Source organism: Rhopalosiphum maidis, chromosome 4 (assembly GCF_003676215.2).
Source record: "Rhopalosiphum maidis isolate BTI-1 chromosome 4, ASM367621v3, whole genome shotgun sequence".
NCBI lineage: Eukaryota > Metazoa > Arthropoda > Insecta > Hemiptera > Aphididae > Rhopalosiphum > Rhopalosiphum maidis.
In genome coordinates, this window is record NC_040880.1 from 22094839 (window position 1) to 22114641 (window position 19803).

Sequence of the window (19803 nt, forward strand, 5' to 3'; positions counted from 1 at the left end):
TTGTTTTTATTAATAATAGCATACTATAGTTCAGATGAATGTAGCTAACTTTAACTTTAAACTTTAAATTTAATCGCTTTCATTAATTAAACAAAAAAACATGTTCAGTATTTATACATTGACTTTTTCAATTTAAAAATTCCGCTTCTGCTGACGGAATTAAACATTTGGGTGGTTACAAAAAAAAAAAAATTAGAAAAATTAGAATAGTTTGTAAGCACTATTATAATAATTACTTTAAATATTATATTATATTGTAAAAAAAAACACTACGGATTGCAATATTTTTCGTGTACGTTATTTTATCCCCCGAAAACAATATAGGTAGCCGCACTTGAAATATGTTTCTTAAATGCAGCCAGCGGATTACCACGGTAATAATAAATCTACATCAAACTTCCGATGGACACAGATTGAATATTTTACGTGAATACGAATCGGAGAACATTTATTACAGAAAAAAGCGTCTTCGGTTCATCTAACGCGAGTGGTAAAAGGACGCCATATAGCAGTGAATTCGTATATTAAAACCTGCAGCAGCAATAGCTTATCCTCGCCGCGTTCTGAATCTATAAAACAAAATCGCGTAAAATGATTTCCAACGCGCTGCAGTTTAAACGTAATTTTATTTTGGTATTTCATTACTTCCTTTATTATAACTACGCGACACCGATTCTGTCAAAACAAAATGCACGAAAAATTAATCTCTGTTACTATATAAATTAGTATTATTATTGTGTATTTCATTAATATTAGGTATAGGTTTATTATTACTGTCCGCGTATAAAGGTGGACAATAAATTTTAATTAAAAGTTTAAAATTGAACGTCGTTTCGAAATTACTTTTGTTAATACTATTAGAATATCTGCGGACGTATATTCATGTATATATTTATAATATTATATATACAATAATATTATGAACGCGTCCTGATAATTAATACACTGGTTTCCACTACGTATACTTCGGAGGTTATTATAAATATTTTACATAGTAATGAATGAACAATCGAAACTTTTGTATACATATACGGGGTGGTTCATTTTAACGTAAAACATTAATTAATTTAGAATACACTAATGTTTTCGAAAATATATATTTTACATTATTTTAAGTTGTTACAAAACAATTTTAATGGTAAACAATTATATATTTTACTTTGAATTTATCGTTATCGTTTTTAAAAATTATTCTCTTTCGATTGGCAACATTTAGCTTTAATTTCGTATTTTGAATCAGAATATTATACGGAGTACTTCGTCTATATAAGTCAAATTTAGGACAAGTAACTTATTAATTTAAAATATTTTAAGTTTGAACAAGCCGAGAAGTGGATCAACATTTTGCGGGATATACTCCTGTACGGCTGTACCACTTCATTCATCTGCTCATCAAAACTTAAAATAGTTATAACTCATTAAATACTCATCAAAAATTCGATTTTTATACATCTAAGCACTACAAAAAATACTCGGTTTTAGAATCGAGAATAAAAAAAAAAAAAATTAAAACTATAAAAATAGTAAAAATTAATTTCTAATAAAAAAACTTTTCAAAAACGTTAATACTTATACTTATCAAAATAATGAGTGTATTCGTTAAATGAATCACCAATGTATACGTTTTATAGGCACTTTCCGAGAATAAACTAATGTGTATGGCGTATATTATATATTATATACGTGTTCGTAGGTAGAGCTATATTATTGATTAATTATATTATTATTGTAAAGTATTATTACGACGTATTATAACGAGTACAATATTATTATGTTCGTTTTCACATAAAAATTATAATTAACTTCCCAAAAATAAACGAAGTGAGTTTACTCCACTATAGGTTACAAATATTTTTCAAATTAATTTTAAATATTAATTCAAAATAAATATTTCAAATATTTTAAGATCTTACGCGTACCTATATGAGAACTCAAGAACTATTGTAAGTTTCTTTTGGTACATTCATATTTTTATAGATAAAAAATATTTTTTTAATTAAGTGAGAACAAAGTCAACAGATAAATCCCAAAAGAATGAAGCCCTTTTTTAATATTCTCTTTTAAATATAAAACCAAAAATTAAATTCATATTTAAATACTTATAAAAATATACTGCTATAATACTCGTGGCTTTTAATTACGATAAATTACATATTTGTAGTATGTACCAATGCCTAGGTTATAGTAATAGTATGCTATTGAAACTTTTTGAGTTATAATACAAAATAGACATCGTGTATAAAATATTGTACTAAAAACATGATTTTATATTATATACATTAAAATATATAAGCAAACGAATAATTTCACGATTTAATTTTAAATGTATCCGCCAGTTATTTATACGTAATTTAATATTATTTAAATGTTATATAATATGTATATTTTATCACGTACAATTTTAGAAAAACAGGAATTACGATATAATAAATTAACTCAAATACTTTAAATGTAGTTAAATCGTCATATAAACGTCCAACTCCTGTATACTTTTTAAATGCGACCAACATTATTATTTATTAAAATTGAAGTGTGTGGAAAAATTTTTAAAAATGCTGATACCCAATGTTTTTATTTCTTTATTTTTTTTTTATAGAAAAATATTTCTAAAACGTTTTTGAAAAACTGTCTTTCTAACAATCATTTAAAAAATAATGTGCCTTTATAGGTACACTCAGAGTTGTATAAAGAGTGGGTTCAACACTTTTGATTATATAAAAATATGTTTAACTTGCATATTATTATATGTAACTTTTAATTTTTATTTTTTATTGATTAAACATTTATGATACATCTTTAAATATATATTATACGACTATACGAGTATAAATAATTGTTTATTATCGTTTTATCACAAGACTTATACATTCTACAGAACATCGCAGCTTTTATACGAGGCAGGAGTATAAGCCGCTGTTGCCGTCGTTCAAATTATCTTAGGTGACTGCGCGGCTCATTGCTTTCTGATATTTTACGATACCCTTCTCCCTACTAAATGATTGATTGATTTTTTTTCCTCAAAATACTTTCGTACCGTAATTTCAATTAGACCGTTTCAATCTATCAGCTATGAAAATGAAATAATTTTAGTATATGAAATAATTGTAAAATATACATATATGATGATATGATATATATTTATTAACTATTATCCGGACACTCAAACACTGTCAATACCTATATAGTATATTTGTATACATAACTGTATAGTTCTACTATTGATCATTTTAACTTTTGGATTCCAATTAGAGCTCGACAACTCAGTGTGAACTTTTTTTTTAACGGTAAAAAATCTCAAAATGTTTCACCGTACTCTCCTATATGTGGAAAAGACATTTCAACACAAAGCATACTTCAGTGAAGTAGTTTTTCAAATTTCTTAATAATAGCATTCGATAGAACTGTGGTGTTCATCCGTTAGTGGTATTTTTTCATTAATATCTTGACAAATTTTCGGTAAAACACAGTAACTTACACTTTAATAACTCCCTTACTATATCCATCTATATAATATTAATATATACCTATATATTTTATTTAAAATATTTTTCAATCACTTAAATTAAATATAATTACTTTAGTTTGTATAAACGTACATATTTCAATAAATGTTTTTTTTTAATATTATTAATATTTCATATTGTTATTTTAAACTTTGAATTAAACTTCTCTCAAAAATATAATGTCTTATAATATAACAAATGTTTCTCAAATTTCCAAATTAATAAAATAAAATAAATATATGTAATGCCCCAAAGGGCAAGAGTACAGAATTTAAAAACTAAAACTATCGTTAAATTAACATAATGTGAAGACAATAGTTGAAATAACTGAGAATAAATTAAACATCAATATTCAAATTATGAATATAAGTTTACAGTAGGAATCGGAAAAAAAATCAAAATTAGAAATTGTATTATAAGTTGTTAGTTGGTGACACACCGGATTATTTGTGAAGTAGTTGTTTTTAGAATTAAGTATTGCAAAAGTGGGTTACCTAATTCTGGAGTTAGAAGAGTATACCTTAAGACGAATTTTTTGTAATAACTCAAGACAGTTGATGAGACCGTTCAAGATTGTATGCATAAAAGTGACATCAAACATTACACGTCTTGATTTTAGTGACTTTAAGCCCATAAAGTTCGCAGTATCATTGGTGCTATGAAAAGTATAATTAGTTTTATAAACATAAAAACGCAAACAATTTTTCGAAACTTTTTATCTTATGTGTGATAGTGATATATAATAGACAATATGCATTTATTATTTAAAGTGCGCCATTCCCATGCATACAACTAACTATATTCATGCATTTCTAACTTGAATTAATATGCGCAATAATATCATGTTTTATTTGTTTTATTATTACCTATTGATTTCATATGTGATTTTAATTGTTAAAGGGTTGTATCATACAGATAATTTACCGTTTTGTTAATAATTCAAACATTCCAAATCGTTATAGCATGGAATAGTCAAAAAAACAATGTGTCTACATTGTCTAGCTGTAATAATGTCAACGAAATCGGGTAAAACGTTTTTGACTTATATAGCAATTTAAGTCCACTCTGTTAAAATGTAAAATAAATGATTTAAAACATTTAAACAGCAATACTTAACGAAAAGATGTAAATTATTATGATCAATTTTCACCTCTTAAACGCAAATATTTTTGTAAAAATAATATCGTTGTCGACATGTTTGCAAACATATTTAAATATAGTTATGCATTGTAATAAATCGAAAGTACAATATAAATAAACTATTTAATATTTATTGATTACATATCGGTATATACGCCGTGCCACGATCATAGCGCATTTACATCACAAAGCCTTTGATCATAGAATCTGTTTGCTGAACTATAGGATCAAAATTAAAACTATATATAATATGCATAATTGATAATAAGTACATATTATACAAGATGATTCACCAACCGTGCTTATTTCAATTTTTTCCTTTGACAAAATAATAATAGATTTATTTAAATTAAAATTTTTTTTTGCAATTTTAAATTATTTCGATTTATATACCATTTAAGGAGTATCTTGATGTAATACAGACTTATTTTTAGATTCTGAGAGGAGCGATGATTGTATTGATTTTATCATAATGTGTTTTTTTTTTTTTTTTTATGTGTGTAGAAGTACACAAAAAGTTTTTGATTAGATGCTTTGACTTTCAAAAATAGAGATAGTTTTAGACATAAAAGTGTATCTAGTTTGTACTTTGGAGATGTCAAACTTGAAAATGTCCAGTATTTATTTTTATATTCAAGAAAAAACGAGAATTTTTACATACATTTTTTTTTATATAACAAAAACGAATTACTGTAGATATTTAAAATGTTCACTTAATGTTTACATGTAATCGTTTTTTATTTACAATTAAATTATCAAAATATATAAGTTATTTTTGAGCTATTTATAGACATAATCAACTATCAATTTTTTTATTTTTTTTTTTTCTATTAATGTCGATAAAAAAAAGTTATTTGTTGGGCTGGGTTAAAATTCTTGAAAATTTAATACAATATCCCACAAAAGTTATTCTTATATATTATGTATACAAGTATTAAAGATACATAGGTTTATTTTTTATATGAATTTTTAAGTTCCGTATTTGGACGAAATTACTTATTTACACGATTAATAACGATAAATAAATTATTTATAAACATTATTCATAGGATCTTTTATGTATTTTATATTATTATAAAAATTTTACTATACGCAATAACATTTTTGATTTATTTTAAAATATAATTTATTTATAATTAATACTTTTCCTGTTTTGCGGTATTTACAGAACGATGTTATTACATTTTATGTTACACGTTATACAAGTAATATAGTATAAACAATATAATATACTATAATAATAATTAAATACTAATAATATAATAAATGCAATATTTCCGGAAAAAATTATATCAATCTACTATATAATAAATTAATTTAATAATTATTTAACTTTATAAATTAATAATAATAATAAGTCCATGAACATTTTAGTAATTAATATTAATCTATTACATTTTATAATGTTTTGTAAATAATAAATATTGTCTGAATAGTGAATATAATAAATAGTAACTTTTCCATGCTTCTATTTTATATTTTTGCAAAACAATTAATAATGATTTTTATCCTTAATTCATACATTACTACTCGCCGTTCCATTAACGTTTTTGAAAAACTGTCTTTCTAACAATCATTTAAAAAAAAATGTACCTTTATAGGTACACTCAGAAGTTAGGTTAAAGAGTGGGTTCAACACTTTTGGTTATATAAAAATATGTTTAACTTACATATTATTATATGTAACTTTTAATTTTTAATTTATATTGTTTAAGCATTTATGATACATCTTTAACCCTCCTTTGCCAAAACGGAAGACTATAAAAAAAAACATACTCAAGATAAAACAAATAACTAAAATTGTTACTATCAGGTTTTTTTTAATAATCATCCAATATTTATAATTTATATATACAAAATACACGTTGAGTTAATTTATATAAATAATTCAAACGTTGACTTTAAAATCTACATTAATTAATATTCTAATGGTTAGATTTTACAATTTTTACAGTTTATTAAGTTATGGCAGGGCCCGTGAGGAATTATATTTATATTAAGGACCTATAAAATAGCTCTTAAAAATGGTTTACAAAAATAAAAAATAAATGTAGGTACGCGTAATATTAGATCTAGTATTTACTATACTTCACCCGTTTTCATAAATTATAAATGTGAAAAGATTAACATTTTCCAGATTTTTAAATAATTATTGACATTTTCAAATCACCATATTATTTTCCAAACCCATTATCAAGAATCTATTGTCCTTTGTATGCAAAGTTGAATAACTCAAAAACTATCAATTTAAATTTTGATTTTGATAATCGATACGTCATTATTCTCATTAAAATATCCGATAAATAATTTGCAGTAGAAGAGAAATGTTCTCATTTAAACACATACGTTTGTATCTCCACAGAATATTCCTCAAGCAGTATAAAAATCTCAATAATTTTAAAATATAATCCTAAAGAATATTATTTAAAAATTCCAAAAATCAAATTTTTTAAAACCGTATTATAATAATTATAATACAAAAGTCAGTTTTTCATATGATGATTATTATCATAATAGAAGAAGAAAGGATGAGCGTGCTTGGTGAATCATTCTAAATAATTATTATGTTACATTTTCGACCAATATAAAATATTTGACTATCCATGTCACGAAAAACATTTCACGTTTTAAAGTGTTGATTGTAAATAATTACATTATAGTATTGTACTGCAACTTCGCGTTTATTATTATTAAGTTTTTATGCTAACGAATAACGACCGTGTTTATGCAGATTTAATATTGTCTAGTGTTTACCTGACAGTAGGTAGTCCGTAGTCATCATATAAAGCTGCTATATGACGATAATATTAATTTATATATAATTAAATTATTCATTAATGAAACTGAAAATTAAAAATATTAAATAGCAATATATGAAATGCAAATATAATACTCTCTGGAAAAAATTAATTTTTAATTTTTTTTTTAATTTTTTTCCTGCCGGTTTTTGACATGTTTTTATATAATGATGATTTATAACATGACTTATGTTAATTTTAAAATATAAATATTGTTTAAAATCATTCATTAAAAAAAGAAATGCTACCTTTTGTTGAGTTTTTCAACAATCATGTACGTATTTCAGCAGAATTCGAAATTTTTACAATTGTAAAATTAATCATTTTTAAAAATTCTAAAAATAAATAATTTATACAAATTTTGAATTTTTATAATATATGATCTGAGATACAAAAGCAGACATTTAATGAAATCCCCCATTAATTGATTACATTTTAGTCAACTTAAATCAGAAACATTTCAAAACGTTCATAAATAATTGCTAAAAGCAAACAAAAAAATCGATGGATTGAATAATTCACTTTAGTTTAGGTAATTACTAATCATAATTTGACATAATTTAAGAGACACCAAAATCGAACCCATTCAATATGGACATGTGCCAACGTTCTAGTTTGGTAGGTTTAGTTACATGAAGTTAATTTGTATGTATATAGTTGCAATTATCTTAACATTAATGGTATTTTGATTTGAAACTGAACATTTAGATTGCATGTTATAATAGGGTTAAACTGTTTAACTTAAACATTTTATTTGTTTTATGTTAAGTATTGAAGTACTATTTGAAATTAAAAAAAAATAATATGTGTTGACTAGAGGAAAAGCCTTTATAAAAAAACTCTAACCAGTTTTATTTCTCTGATTAAGCCCGATTTATACCAGAGATGAGAAATAATTAAACACTCAAATACAGCTTTATACTTAATACATTTTGTATATTAAAAACAAATACCAGTTTTATGCCAGGTCACTGTATTCAACCTGCAATAGGTGAATCCATAACTAGGTCCTCAATTTTCCTAAAAATTGACTATAATAATTATAGCTTTCAAGTTTACTTTTTTGATATATACAAATAACCAAATAGATACTAAAAGACCAAGTAATTAACAATACAAATATATTTAAATAAATTCGATTCGCAACTTACAAAACTTTTTATTAAAAACTCAAAATCAGAAACAATTAGAAAATCTTAAATCTAAAAAAAAATGTCAAATTTAGAGTTATCTGTATTTTTATTAATGTAAATTAATAAAATAGAATTACTGCTACTTAATATTAAAGTACTGGAGGTTAATATTCGTAGATTTCCAACCATTTTTAACCTGAAAATTAGGATACCTGTACATTTTATTTCATTTTTTCACTACAAACTACAATATAAACCAATCTACACATTTAAATTGTACATTTATTAATTAGAAACTAAAACATAATATTATACCATGAATATAATATGAGGAAAAGGAATTTTCTTAGTTACCTTAAATAGTATCGAATGTTAATTTACATAGGTTCAAAATAATAAATTACGATATCAAAAAAAGTTTTAACTCGTAAAGAAGTTTGTTATTTATATAACTGTTACAGTCACATTTTCAATGAAAATATTTGAATTCGATACGAATTTTATATGGAAACAATTTTAGTGGATTTTAGCTAATTCTATGAGTAGATAACCTCTACTCTAATATGGCAGTGGTTTTCAACCTTTTTGGATCCACGGCTCCTTTTGGTTTTGAAGTCAAATATACGGCTTCCACACGAATAATGCTAATAATAAAAAACTTAATAACAATAGGAAACATTTCTACTACAGACGCGGATTCCTTGATAATAATCGACGACTTCCCTGGGAGCCGCGACGCATTAAGTTGTAAAAAACGGCATCTTTTAATTTGTTTAAGAAAGATCTAATGAATTATGTGTTCTTGCGTTATTATATTATAATATTTAGGTTATAACTTATCAGGAGTTTTGTTGATTAGTTGTCAATAGAAAACGCAAAAAGTTTTGTTAAAAGTAATATTTTGGTTATTGGCATTTCTGATATCTGCCTAAAAAATTAATTAATGAAATTGATATTTTAAACGGAAATATAATATGCTATATTATTCAGTACAAAAAATATGTCTTAAACTAATCATGGATGAATGATTCCCGTACTTTCATTTATTTATGTTAATTAATTTCCATTTATACACTTGTCAAAATTTCAATAAAGAACAACATATTTCTATAAATTGAATGATTTTCTCTCCAATTTATATATTATTATATCAAGTTAATCAAAGCAGAAATATTAATTAAATGTTTATTACTTTTATTTTTAGATAGTTTTATTATTATATAGAAGACAAAATATTAATTTTATCAAAAGAATTACAATCTTGATACAAAGGCTATGATTCATAATAAAAAATAATACAAAATAAAACATTTAAAGTAATTGTTACAACAATGTTTGGTATGTCTTTCGCTAATTTTTATTATAGAATACAATTTATAGGAATATACAGGTCAATGAATTAAAATGAAAAGTTACATTTTTTAATATTTAGTAATAATTTGTTTGTTATATTGCTTTTTTTTCCAAGTATTTAATTTTTATAAACATTTTTAATCAGTTTTGTTTTATTAATTTTATCTTGGACAATAATTTTGAAATATGACTGTTAAATGGACGACATGAAATGAATCAGATGAATTATTTGTGATAAATACTTTTTTTAAACTCCAAAATTTACCTAATGGTATCATAGTTATCTTTTTGCTTCTTTTTCTCCGCTCATTTTTTTGGATTGATAAAGTGCTCAAAAAGTTTTAAGTAGTGCTGTTACAGAAAATAATCTCAAACACATGGTTTTAGTAGGTACTACGAAGAAACATTTTTGATTTTATCAGCATAGTACCTTGAAGTGAACGTCAAATGCCTATGATTCTCCGTCCGTCGTAAAATATTGTATAGTAAAACAATTTTACTGATTACACGAATATTATGGACACTAGATCTACATGAAAATTAATTAAGCTCATAATATATAGGAACCATAGTTTGATGTAAATGTATTGGCTAAGATAATTTACAAAAAATTCAGCATAAAAATAGATGTACACTGTACAGCTGAAATGCCTACTAAATACAATGTTAACGTCTTTGAAAATATCAAAATCGCACATACGAGTATATAATAGAGTTATGAATAGTATGATACAATATTTACAAATTAAATAGTTGTCTATACACCAGTGAAACTACGTAAAACTTTATATGACTTCTCAATTTGAAATGGTAATATAATTATTCACCTTGGCTTCTGAACCTGCAACATGACTTAACAGTTTTTCATACGTTCTGCAATCGAGAGATTGAAAAAAAGGTCTTGGTTGGTTGCATCTTTACACAATTTCAACATTGTGGGCATTAACTTCTTTAATACGCTTTAAACAATTACTGAGATAATCGAAAACTTACGTCCCCGAAATAAACACTCGACTTATGAAATAACTCCATACCTACCACATAGAGATGCTATACCCGTAAACGATGTCTACCGTCTACGATTACTTCTGCTGTACCCGTGAACAAGTGCTTTGTCCACTACAGCGTATATTTTAAAATAAAATATAAGCTACGTACCGTGTAAAAATTCTTAGTTTCAATCTGAATTCGTAAAAAGAAAATTTATCCATTACCTACCCTGTTGAAACAAACAGTATAAAAATCAATTAATTTAATTTGCATTGCAAAATGCGTTTCTATATTTCAACAGATACGTATATTATACCGCGGTTCATATAATAGCGATGAGGGTGGAAAATATCGTTATCGGCTTTTGCGGAAAACAAAAGTAAGTAGATTTTTTGTCGTTTCCCTTGGTATCACGTCGCAGCAGATGCACACAGTTTGCACGAAGTCTATATTATTATTATCTGCTCTCCGACGGGTGAAATAAACTGTGCGAATCTGCACGCAACACAACAATACACGCAGAAATCGTCATAATAAATATAATATAATATACAGCTTCGAAGTGTGTCATAATATATCTCTATTCTCTACTCAGTCTACTTGTGCACATTACTATTTTGCGTCTGTATGCACGCCTATGCGAACAGAACTTTTAAAAATATTATATAGCTACGTTCCACGTGTCACGCATGTGCCGTGTATAATATTTTAAGTGTATGAGAGCAATAGAGGTAACTTAAAAACTATCAAATAATGCTCTACTAAAAAAACAGCCAAAATTATTTTAATAGGTGCGCAACTGTGCAAGCAAATAGCAATAATAAAACAACGATTTAATTTTCGACATTTTTAAAGCTTCTTTGTCTCATTATTAGACCACCAATAATACAAAAACAAAATACCAAACTTAAAGGTACGCACAAACACAAACAAACAATATACTAAAAATAAATTTGATCGCGATGATTTATTACCGACTGACCAATTAGTTGTTATTTATTTGAATCCCGTTTAAATCTTATAATCACTAATGAATAATGATAGATAAAGACGTTATCGCATTCATATTAAATAGAATGAATTACATAATTTAATATGTATAAAAAATGCTTAGAAACTATTAAAGTAAATATTATTAAAACAATATTTCTTGATATGATTTTCTACTATAGGTATAAATAAGTACATTAAAAATTAGTAAAATTACCTGTATTTGTTTAATGCTAAACAATTGTTTTAAATCGAAAAAAAATAAATGTAAAATATAATTTTCACTATTGAAGTATCCCTTTAAATGAAACGAATTATGTATTTGGAGTGCGTTGTCCTAGTACCTAAATCATCCGAAAAATAATGCACTTTGCATTGAAATCCAGGTTTAATCAAAATATTGTACTGAGTAGTTATATACGCTGAAACACTATTATGATTGAATTATGAGCATTTTATTGACACCACACATATACAATAACTACATCAAACGATCACCGTTGAAGAATCACTTAAGTCTTCTCCATTTTTTACATAGCTAGAAGGTGCATCCATAAAAAATAAAAGCGTTTTCTGTTATATTTTTATTATTTTTAATTAAACATTATAAATAAATATAAAAACATTGTACTACGAGTATTGTACCTATTATGTATTGAGGAATATTATTAGGTACCGACATATTATTTTACCAGCTAACATTAAATAATCTTCAGTTTATTTAATATTGTATAGAACTGCAGGTCACAGATATTTAGTTTTTTATGGTACAATAATCATAATAATATTACATTTTATATTGACAAAATAACTTTTATCGTAGGATAACGAATTTTCCTTTATTTATAGCAGGATTATAGGTTAGCCAATGCATGCAAGTGCATAACATAATTTCCTTGTTTATAACTCGTTATAACACAAATAAACTTTTAAATTATGTTGTTGACAAATTTCCATGTAAATGAAATATTTTAATGTTTATGTAAATGTAACCATCAATATTAATATAATATATAAATAATAATATATCATGATAGTGATTTTATAGAAAAAATAAATATAAAATACTGAAAAAAAATTGACAAAGACTTGACGGTCCTCCAGTTTCAATCTATTCTAATTCTATTTCAAATTCAAACCAATTAAAAAGTCCTCAAGTAAAGAAAAATAATTATAATGGCATTATTGATTTAGGTAACCGAACAAGAGTGGACCACGTCGCCCTAAACTAGCAATAATTTAAATAAATATAATTTTCAATACAGAAAAACCATGTTAAAATAATTCTGAAATTGTATTTTTTTTTAACTTTTAACTGTTTTGAAATATAGTACATAAATATACATTTGAAACTTTTGTTAATATAAACATCGTATGAAAGGTCTAGAAATTATTTACAATTTTTTGCACCTCCAAATTATTAGTCTGGTAGTTGCATCAATGCTCTTATTTTCTACTTTCTGAATTAACCGACTTCGCTCGTGCGCAATATTTTGAACGAAAATGTAATATACCTATGCAATATATTTAACTTCATCAATGATATTTACTAACGATTCTATGCATAGATTATGATACGACAATCATTATAAAAATTATATTATCGGTGTCTATGGATTTTTATTTTTATTCTAGAAGAACTCGTGCGTATTATAAGTCATTCGGTCTCGCAAATTTATGGCGTTTTGGTGTTAATTCGGTACGTTTTGTTTCGAAATGTTTCAGATTCGGCTCGGTGGCGTACGCCGAACTCGGCGACGAGCTGTTCGACGCGGACATGATCGACGGGGACACGGTGACGCTGCTGAATCCGACGAAATCGTCGCGAGACGCGCTGGACTACGCGTACGAGAAGAAAAACGGGTTCGGCGAATGCGATTTAGAGTCGTGCGCGCCGTACCGGGGCCTGATACGCGACCACCGGTGCAAGTCCCGGAGGAAATCCGAAGACGACCTGCTCAACGCCGCGTTCGAATGACCTCGATGGGCGGTCGCCCCGGACCGGTGCCGGGCGCGGTCCGACATGTTCGCGTTGAAGACCCTTGGCCGAGTGGAGAAGAAAACGCACCGCCGGTACGGCGGCACCAAACGGATGACGGGGTCGCGTCACAATAAGTATACTGCCGTGACCTAGACAACCCGTCGTCGCACCATCATATTATATAATATTATACAGTACGCCCCACCCCTCCTGTCATGTCGTTGACAACCCCTACCTAATCCGACCTGTAATATCTGTATAGCTACTGACCTATATGTATCATCCGCGTTCACGCGACCCGTGTCAAGTCCAAAAATGTGTACAGGGTAATTCATTAAGCACGCTCGCCTCGTTTTTCTTTTTTGACAATACAGCTATTCTAAATCTCATTTTTCGAATTTTCAGTGGATAGCACGTAAATACCATGTTTTTAAATTCTTAAGATTTTTTTTGTTCTACTTGAGGAGTATGCTGTAGAAATACAAACTTCTGTTTTTCAAATGAAAACTCCTCTTTTTTTCACTGTAAATATTATTGGGGAGATAATATTCCTAAAAATGTTGACGTCTGAAAATAAAAATTCGAACAAATAGTTTTAATTAATTAACTCCTTTGTGTATTAAGGATAATGCGTTTGGAAATATATGATGACTACCTATGGTAATTTGAAAATTTTAGTACCTAACATTAATCTATCGGTATTTATATTTTATAAAAAATAGTTCACGTATAATACATAATAAATCCTATAGCATATCTATTTTTATTTTTATACAACCATATTGTCACGGGTTTGAAGTTAGCCCCCCAATATCATTTTAATATTTGAAAAACTGTTCGTTCGAATTTTTAATTAGGTATATTAATGTTTTCGGAAAAAAATCCATTAAATAATTTATAGTAAAGGGGGGGGGGTGGTTCACATTTTAAAAACAAACATTCGTTTGCTACAAGATACTATACTTAATTATAACAACAAAATCTCAGAATTTGAAAATATGGTGTTAAGTATATTTAAAAATTCAAATAATCGAATTTTAATAATATGTTCATTATTAAAGGAAAAAATTAGGATGAGCCTGCTTAGTGAATCATCCTATATATTAAAAGACTAATATATTTACTGATTCTACCGCATATATAGGAACCTACTAAATATTCTGAAAATATTCATATCACATATAATAGGTATATATTTATAATTTAAAAAATCAACCATACTCAAATATTCTAAATTGTTATGGACTTAGTTTTATATATCTAATTTGAATTCGACCCCTCGTGGTAACCCAGCATATGTACCTAGTCAAACTTTTATTTTTTAAAACCACTTCCATTTTTTATAAAACACTGAAAAATATATTATAAATTCATCAAATACATATAGGTATTTATGTACGGCAATTTATTTTTTTTATAAATGACCTCCAATATTAGTAGTTATACTACGGCCTCCCGTGACCTAACCTGCAGCAAACACGAGTGTTTTTCACAAGATTTCACAAAATTACATATCAAAAATTCCAATTATATTTTTAAATATCATGAAATCTAGTATACTAATTTTGTTGCCAGCTGGGTTGTCCAGCATTTAACCACTTAAACCCGTTTATGAAGGAAACAAAACTTCTACTGAAGAAAACGCGTAATCCGACATCTTTCGCTGTACTTATTCATTGCTCACAGACATTTTTCATAACGACAATGATATTAGGTACCAGTGACACACTGAACACTCCATTATAGAATACTATTAACTGTGCGGACTTGTGTTATTTTTCTCTCTTTCGGATGGTCGTCATCATTGGTGTATAGTTTTTTCCTAATGCACCCCCTTCCCCTTGTTGTATGTACCTGATACCGAAAATTACAAATCTTATACCCTATTTGTGGGTTTGTAATAATCGATATTAATTACGTTTGTAGGTACATTATTTATGTCGTATATTTCGTTTACACTATTGTATTATAATTATATAATATAGCTATCATAATAAATATATAATAAATGTTCGTCGTATAAACTAAATGTATACCAATACAAATCTACAAAATTGTTTTAAATCGACTGGATTTACCTATCGATAACTTTACTATATGTTTGTCGTTTAGAGATATTAATCGAATCGCGTCTTATCATCGTTATTGTACAATAATTATATAATATAATAATACGTAGGTATATCAACGCCAGATTAATCATATACTTAACTGAATTCATTTAATTATAATATTATATAACTGTGGTTTATTGTACGTGTAGGTGTACTCGTGAACATACACAATACATTTTATCCCGTGAAATACCGCATACCGCATTTAATTTTATAAGTAGATTTAGTTGGCTGTATTTATGATGCTAATTAGCGTATCACTAAGTAGTTTTAAATTCATTTTTTTTTTTCTAATAAATTATTTATCAATAATTTGATTGTATATGAAATAACAAATCCTTAATTTATTATGTAATTTTTGTAATTAATAAATATTTACCTGTGGCATAATTTATATATAAGCGTATATTTTGAACCAGTGCTCGAATTAGGAAAATAAAAGAAGGACTAAAAATATAAGTGTCCCTAAAAATTATTGAACTCAAACCTAGTTTTGAGGGATAAAACCCACCTACCTCAACAATCAATCTCGAACAAACAATGTACCAGTAACAAATTCTTATAAGCGATTAAAATAAATATTTTAGAACAATAACCATTTATTTATATAAAAAAAATAATTAATTAGGTAATTAATGCTTTCAATTACCAAAATAACACCTACCTAGTTATGTTAAAAAAATATGTTCTAAGGAAAATAATTAATAGGATGCTCTTATGTATAATATACAAATATAATATAGAAATTTCTCTCAATTGCCTCCTCCTCCCCCTCTAAATTCGAGCACAGTTTAGAACATAAAATATTAGAATATTAAAATAATCTATAGATTTACATTTAATGATTGTGTCAATTTTAAGTTTATCCTAGAAAATATAGAAATATATGTTTATTATAATGCAATTTTGAAGGATTCTGATATCGAGGTATCTACACATTTATATAAATGGAATTTGCCTATACAAACAAGGTCTAATCAATAATATCTCGGTTATGATAATAATAATCAAACGGTATTTGATAGATTTGTTATGTTATAATAATTGTATCAGTGCACTAATTGTTATTATTGTTAGAGTGTCGATTAAGTATGACTGTTTGCTTATTTTCAGTACAGGCAGTGGACAGCGTACTACTCCATTTCAATAGACAATAAGATTATAATTTGATTATCCGTTCAACCATTAAACTTGTGATAATCATTATTATATATACTTCTAAATTCGAGGAGAATATCAAAGGAAGATAATATTAAATATAATGAGAGTTAAATCGTATGATATACATAATTGATTTGCAAAACAATTATTAAACATTTTGATGCTCTGCGTTGCCATAAAAATTTTATCCTTTAAACAGATTTTCTAAAATGTAAATATTATCCATAAATCACATAATTGCATAACTCAGTGTAATACTAAAGCCATTCAATGAGTACACTAGGTTCCTTAACTTATACAATATACAGCAATGATTTTTTAAAAATTAAATACATCGACCGGCAACCACCGACGTACAATTATACATATAAGTAAGTATAAAAATATTTGAGCATTAGGTCACATTATCTGTAAAATATAAAGTAAATCCTATCATTCATAAAAGTTCAAAAGTGTGAAATATGTCTATAAAAATAGCGATATTAAAAGCACTTAATATGCAGGGACCATATAAGATGGTCGCGAGGGACTAGACTGCATCAATATTAAACTGTCAGTCGGCACTCGATTAATTTGTTGGACACTTAAAATTTAGATATTTCTAAATCTAGTTAGATATTTTAAAGGCTTAAACATCCCCCTACCCCGTGTTTTCTTAAAACCTTACCTGTTAATAACTGTTTTAAAGGTAAGTATATCTACGAGCCAAAACGAACATTAAAGAGAGTTATTCTATGATTTGCATTAATCTGGAAATCAATGCAGCCGTTGGTATTCAAGTATTGCTATTTGCGATTTTAAGATTTCAAGGATTATTTACAATGGCTTTTCATATTAAATATATTATGATAAATGCAATTTGATCAATAAATAATCTGAATATGTTATAATCAATTCAGTAATTTAATAATTATCAAAAGAAAAAAAAATGTTTATTTTAATAAGCAACAAAGTGGTATAACAAAACTATTACCCTCTTTTTTAGAGAATAATTAAACATATCATAATACAAAGCAAAATATTATTAATATTATTAGCTATTTATATTGTTAATATTTGAAAATCATAATATAAAATTTATAATTAATGAAAATTAATTGTATTCGGTGTTTATTTATAAAACTAAAATATATAGCTTGATTTTTTTGATTTTCACTAAATGATTCTTTAATAATAGATCAAGCTAAATTTTTAATTTTTGAACTTACATAATATTTAATGTTAAATATTAATTAATCGTAACTCGTAAGTAAATATTTTTAGTTAAAAATAATAACATGTTAAACTAACATTTTAAAAATATTTATTATATCACTTTCTTTTAAAAATGGTATGTATAAAAACTATTTTATTCCAGGGAATTTCGTCCCCCCTGTTATGAGATCTGAAAGATATTTCTAAACTCATCACTTTTTAAGCATCTAGTAACAATAGGTTTCATTGTAGATGCACGACATTTGGGTACTTATGTGAATTCACATGTTATGGTTATTTTTCTTGAAAGGATAGCCTTGATCCAATAGGTTATAATAATAATATATATATATAGCAAGATTTTATTATTATTGCCATAGACCTTGTTCTTTATAGTTAATATAAGGTTTTTGGTTAATATTTTATATAAGAAAAAAGTTTATAAGTCACCTATAAAAAATAGAAATGTGTAACATAACCTAATGGTCTATGATAACAAATTCCTTTAAACTTGTTTAAAAAAAATAATAAAATTAATTATGATTGTGAGTATCGCATAACGACGATACCCGTCAACGATTTTGAATAAAATTAACACAAATAAATACATTTTAAAATAGCGCAAATTCCACAAATAATTATAGGTATACAACCAAAAAAAATATGCAGACATGCATATAATTTTATATTTATCATGTTTATCATTAAAAATGTTAAAATTATTGATAAGTGATAACATCTTTTTAATTACTATCTATACTGAACGAAAGGAGTTCGTATTTCATTATAGCAATATAGCATACACTACAAATTATTAACTAACTATAAAATAATAAACTAAACGATAGAATAAACAATTTTAACTTTTTAAATTTTATCGTATATTTTCATTTATTTAAATGACCTACCCTATTATAGTGTACAATATTCTCTTTCTTACAAGTACATATAAATAACAATATTATGTAAATAATATTGTATTATAAGCAATAAAAAAAACTAATAGCTGTTACAATTATATCATTTAAAACACGAGAAAAAAAATTAAAAGAGAAAACATTAACAATTTTGTAAATATATTTTTCCTATTTTCAACAAATCACGTTTTACAATAATTATATTGAATTTTAAATGCGTAGGTATATGACAAATTTAAAACAATCCAAATAATCCAAATATTTATGCAATCTTAAATTCCCTATATCTAATAGTTTATTATTTGGATACTTATGTAGATATTTTCCGAAAATTTACAACGAAACATTTTTATTGTACCAATAATCTGCATATAACAGCTTCAACAGTAGATTATAAATTACAGGATATTCTTTCAATCTACTTCAAAATTCTTTAATTCCTAATTAATTTTTGAGCAATTTTGAATATAATTTTCATTTAAGTATTATAACATAAATCTAACCCACATATTAAAAGTAATCGGTACTA

The 19803-nt window shown here is 26.0% G+C and overlaps 1 protein-coding gene across 4 annotated transcripts in view; it reads left to right on the top strand.

The window, feature by feature from the left end:
- The window catches only part of LOC113548813, a 162562-nt gene extending 147800 nt beyond the window's left edge, over positions 1-14762 (top strand). For all 4 annotated transcript variants that reach the window (XM_026949887.1, XM_026949888.1, XM_026949886.1 and 1 more), the window contains one exon: positions 13633-14762. In XM_026949887.1, coding sequence (XP_026805688.1) covers positions 13633-13885 — 253 coding nt within the window. In that variant the 3' untranslated portion in view covers positions 13886-14762. The remainder of the gene's footprint in view (positions 1-13632) is intronic.
- The last annotated feature ends 5041 nt before the right edge of the window (positions 14763-19803 follow it).